Source organism: Diospyros lotus, chromosome 1 (assembly GCF_014633365.1).
Source record: "Diospyros lotus cultivar Yz01 chromosome 1, ASM1463336v1, whole genome shotgun sequence".
NCBI classification, from domain to species: Eukaryota; Viridiplantae; Streptophyta; class Magnoliopsida; order Ericales; family Ebenaceae; genus Diospyros; species Diospyros lotus.
This window is the reverse complement of record NC_068338.1, coordinates 34763694-34768995: the sequence shown is the minus strand read 5'-3', so window position 1 is coordinate 34768995 and position 5302 is coordinate 34763694. Positions and strand designations below refer to the sequence as shown.

At 35.3% G+C, this 5302-nt stretch overlaps 1 protein-coding gene across 1 annotated transcript; it reads right to left on the bottom strand.

Annotated features, from left to right (window-relative positions):
- Positions 1–1836: 1836 nt before the first annotated feature.
- Positions 1837–3582, bottom strand: LOC127790877 (DELLA protein RGL1-like). Its single transcript, XM_052320633.1, has one exon. The coding sequence runs from the start codon at positions 3580–3582 to the stop codon at positions 1837–1839; it is 1746 nt and encodes a 581-aa protein (XP_052176593.1).
- Between the last annotated feature and the right edge of the window lie 1720 nt (positions 3583–5302).

Genomic DNA, 5302 nt, shown 5'->3' with positions numbered 1-5302 from the left:
TGCTCTGCTTTCGAGTAGATTACGGGAACATGGTTGTGTCCTTTTCTCATTCTCTTTTTTGTCTTTGTTTTTTTTTTTGAGTTAAATTACATTAATTACCTCTCTAATTATAGACATCATTCATCTAATTTTATAAAATTATAAAAATCACCTCTATTATTAAAAAATTGATGTAAATATTGATTATTTTATTTATTATTTTTCTAAAATTATTATGTTTTCCACGTCGAGAAACATAAATTTTTCTCGATGCGAGTAAAATCAAAGGGGGCATGGGCCTTACCCTCTTGTATTTTCGTGTTAGACAATATAATAAATTTCTTATTTTCTCTTATATTTTTGGTTGTGAAAATTGCACAAACTAACCACTTTACAAATAATAAATTTGTTTTTAACTCTTTTTATGTGAAAAAACGTTTTTAGCCTATCCAAACAAATTATTTACACCCTATAGCCACTTTCTCAATTCTGACCCATCACTTAATATTTATAAATCCAACACTTTATATTATATGAAATTGGTACAAATTTTGTTACACTTAAAAAAGTAAATAAATTATTAATTATAGTTATAGTTGTAATTATTAAAAAATAATTATAATTGTAATGGATGTAATTATAATCAATCTACAACAATTATATATAATATTTAGTTTTTATATATAAAATAGTATTAATTTATAAATTGTTATTTAAATATATATTCCTTTATAAAATATTTTAAAATTGTAATTTATTTACAATATTGCTCAATAAATAAAATTATGATATTAAAATATATTATAGCAATTTATGTCAAAAGAATTTCATATAAGGGGTTAGGGTAATTGCGGTGGAGGCGATACTGTTGCCCTGACGTGGTAGTGTTGCGTCAACATTGACTCAACGCGAACAACAAATCAAAGTCCTTAAATTTTAAAGGCCAAAAAAGTTCGTGTGAAGATTGGCCATTGCCCGACACCATGTCATGTCAAGTAAGTGAGATATTCTCCTAGAGGCATAGCTGGGTGGCAAAGAAGAGGGTTGTAAAGTCATGCTGGAGGCTGTCAGTATGAGATTGATTCCTAAGGGAAGCAAAAAAATTGCATCATTTTAGGGGGTGGTAATTGGTAAGTGCCAATGGACGTAGCTTCAAAAAAAAATAAAAATAAAAATCTAAGTTATCCAGGCACATTTCTGATTTATCTCCCTTGTGATGATTTTGGGGCGGGTTGTGATGACCCTGGGACGGGTTCGATGGAAGTGCGAGTGATAGCGCGTAATTTAAAAAAAAAAAAAGAGTAAGTGAGATTTGCATTAGTGGGCTAAAGTAATAATATAACTTAATTATATATTATCATGTATTTAAATTGTAAATACATAATAATTAAATTGTAAATACGTAGTAATAATAATAATAATAATAATAATACTAGGAAGATTGATATTTTGGTAGTCCAAATAAAATAAGGGTGTGTTTGATTGTATTACCTAAAATTTAATTCTAGATAATAATTGCTTAGAAAATGAATTCCATGAAAAGAAATTTTAAATGCTTGTACCTGTATACATATTTTTCATAGAAAATTAAGAGTGTTTGATTGCTTTTATAGAAAATACATGTAATAATTACACATTTTTTATGGTAAATATGTACAATCAAACACACTCTAATTGTTAAAATCTTATACAAGAGGTATAGTATATTAAACATTTTTCCTACTAATTCGGACTATAATTAAATAAGATCAAATACCAGTATTCATATTGAATATTTTTTTCCAGTATTTAGAAAATAGACAAAATGGTAACGACAAGACAAATGTGTAAACCTGTTCTTTGGAAGCATTTTATTAGCTAGGAAAACTTCCAGGCGGACACAGAGTGGAGCGGGGTTCCCTTCCACCCAAGTAGTAGGCTATTCCCATTCTTCTCAAGAGTACAAGCACTCTTACAATCAAACAGTTCAGCCACTAATCTAGCTTGATGCAATGAAGATTCGCTTAGATCGATTTCCACCATCCCAAACCTTGCAAAGAAGGCTCTCCAAACCTCAATTTTAACGGTTCTACTAGTTCGTTCCTCTCCATCGGTTGAGACCATGTTCCGAATCCCATCTCTAAAATAAACTCCTTCCATCACCTTTCTATTCTCGCTGTCTCGTCCCATGCAAGCTTCAAAGCAATCAAAATATGCGCTGTGATAGAAAAGAGCTTCCGTGAATCGCTTTGCAAATGATGAGGAATTGTGATTTGCTTCTAGTTCACTGACAACCATTATAGCCGGCTTCAATGTTTTGATTACTATCATTATGCTATCCAAGTATTCAGGCCTTGAGATCATCGTACTCAGTGCTGTTTGGGAATAAACGGCCACTGTTTCATCGGCTCCAATTTCTATTTGCTCTGCCTTGATATCTTTCATGTCTGAAAGCAAAACTATCTTGAACGAGAAGGGCAAATTTAAGGACTCCGCGAATCCTAACAGTCTGATGCACGTTCTCTCAAGGTCCTCCTTGTTTGTTGTTCCAAGAGCAGTTATCCTAAGAAGCTTAATCGGCCTGTCTTCTCGATCTGCCAGAGCTTGCATCAAAATTATCCATTGAATTCCGCTCTTGATTTGGAGATCAATCAAATGGATCGTTGTTGCTGACGCAACATTCTCTAATATTGCCTGCACTCCTGCATATTGAATTGCTTTCACGAATGGTATTTCTTGGTGGTATGCTAAGAATTCGAGGCTGGAAGCTGATGCCAGTCTCATTGCATATTCTCCTTGCTTTTCTGTTCCTTTAGTTGCATATTTTCCCGTTTCTCTGTCAATCCTCTCTTGAAGAGCTTCAGCAAAGTAGAACACAATTCTCTTGACTGGACTACCTCTATCAGAAGCCAGTTCACAACCAGCAAGCAACCTGCTTGCGCAGCCAAATTGCCGGTAGCCTACCTTCTCTGCTGCAGATAAGAGCTGTTGGACAAGCTCTATATCTTGATTTTCCTCCATGGATACACCCAAGAGATCACAACCATATGGATGAATGAAAGGGTAGAAACCGCCATCAGCTCGAGTTGAAAACTCAACATACCTTTCTCCGGCCAACCTCACAATTTCTTCAGTTGATAATTTCCTGCCATCAACACGAGTGATGCTCGTTACATTGCTGACAATATTCTCCTCTCTTGCCATGCTGGTACTGCTTGCATAGTTGCTGAGCAGCTTGAAAGGGTGCATGGGAAATGGAGATCCCGACCCTTCCATGTTCAGCTCGCCAATTTCTATAAATTTGGACCTGTTACCAGTCTCCTGCTCCATGTCTTCCGGAATTGGTTGAAGTGGCAGGGGCGTGCCACTGAGGTGCAAGTTGCCTTGCATCCTGAAATCCCAAATGGGTTGTTGATGATCATAGGAGATGTCAAATAATACTTCCTCGGCCGTTTTCTCTGGATGAAAGTCATCACTAGTAGAAGGAAAAAAATCACCCTCTCTCCAGCCTTGCTCTGTTGCAGTGAAAGTGTCTTCCTGATCATCACGCCAAGTAAGATGATCAGATCTCCCTTGATTATCACTGAAATTGATTGAGGAGAAGGGGAATAAGGAATTCGCCATTTCAATACGGAAGTAACCTGCAGCAGAGTCTCTTTAGGGTTCAAAAATTGTGCTCTTTTGCATCTAACCCTAACCGCATGGAGGTTAAATTAAATCTATACACCATATGTGTATAATTATCAATTTCTAACGATGTAATAATAATTCGGAAAAAAGAAACAAGCCCGGATAACAGGAACCCTAGCTAGGGTTTATATTTATATTGTCATTTTCAAATGATCTAACAGTTAAAAGTAAAACAAACAAGTCCGGACATATCTCTTGCAAATGAACATTCTATCTAGCAACGGCGACCCGGCCAAGAATAATGTCTGATTTTTAATATATTCAAATTCATGAGGAGAGGAGGTCGGCCAGGATGAGGATGAGCTGGAAGAAAACTACGGAACACGGTATCATCCTCCTAGATTTAGGCATCCATTCGTACCCCTACATACAACATGGGCATTCTTTTTCCGATATTAACGCTGTGTACCGACGGCACGGAAACGCGTGGAATTACAACTTTTTAAATTAAAATATTGTCTACATTCAACATCGATCCAGCATTTTTCAGAATATTTGAGAAAATAAATTTAAACTTACTTTGGAAAAAAATACTTATTTGACCAAGTATATATATATATGTAAAGTAAAGGAAGCCTAGCGGGTTGGTTGGCAATTTAGCCAGCCCGCCAGGCACCCCAGATCATGTAGGGGCCAAGGCTGCTCGCCTGCACAAAGGGACTGCTTTGGGCAGGTCCCCCTTGCATCAAGGGGCCCTGCCTTGGGCAACCCCCTTACAGCATTGAAGCCATCCCCCCCAGTGACTCTCTTTTTCTTCTTTCCTTCTTTACATGTATATATAGGTATATTTCATTAAAAAAAAAAAATGAGAGTTTCAAACATAAAAAATAAAATATAGATTTTTCATATATTAGGCTTTTTTTTAATAGGAAATTAAGATGTGGAGTCCTATAAATTGAGGGAGGCTCTCTCACTTAAGGAATTTGAAGCAAGTGTAAAAGAGAAGAGAAAATAGAAAATAATAGAGAAGGGATGTGAGAAGAGAGAAAATTAGGGAAGAAAATAAAAAACTTACCAACAATATGACCAAGGAAAGGTTGGGAAGTTAGGAAGGAGCAAGTAAAATCTTCTTCAAAGAGATCATAAGGTGAAGTTCTCCCATCCAAAAACTTTTACTTTCTTGTTTTTTCTGTGGTATGAGGAATTAATTTTGGAAATATACTCTATTTGGCTTTTTATTTGTATTCATGATAATGTATGACCATGTTATTTATCTTTATGTTACTTAGACCCAATGTGATATGATTAGAGACTTTCCAATAAGTGTTTAAAGTGTCAATTGAGAAAACTTTTAAAAGAGGCTGACACGGTCACAAGTGACTACGAATTAGAAACTTGTACTCTATTAAGCTTTTCATTTACATTCATGATCAGGTATGATTATGCTATTTTGTTCTACACCACTTGGGCTCGAGATGACCTGGTCAAGGACATTCCAAGAGACACTTAGAGTGCTAATTGAAAAAACTTTTGGAAGGAGATCGACATGGTTACAAATGACATTGCTAAGTAGAAAGTTGTATTTTCTTTTTTATAAATATTTTATTTTTGGGAGTTCTTCACCTATAAAGTGTATCTTTTAACTTGGATTCATCCATGAGAATATTAAACATTCTAAAAAAGGCAAGTGATTCAAAGAGAAAGGAAGTTTCGA

Bases quoted from the DNA above. Each gene is read 5' to 3' on its own strand.
- LOC127790877 (XM_052320633.1), bottom strand. From the start codon at position 3,582: ATGGCGAATTCCTTATTCCCCTTCTCCTCAATCAATTTCAGTGATAAT.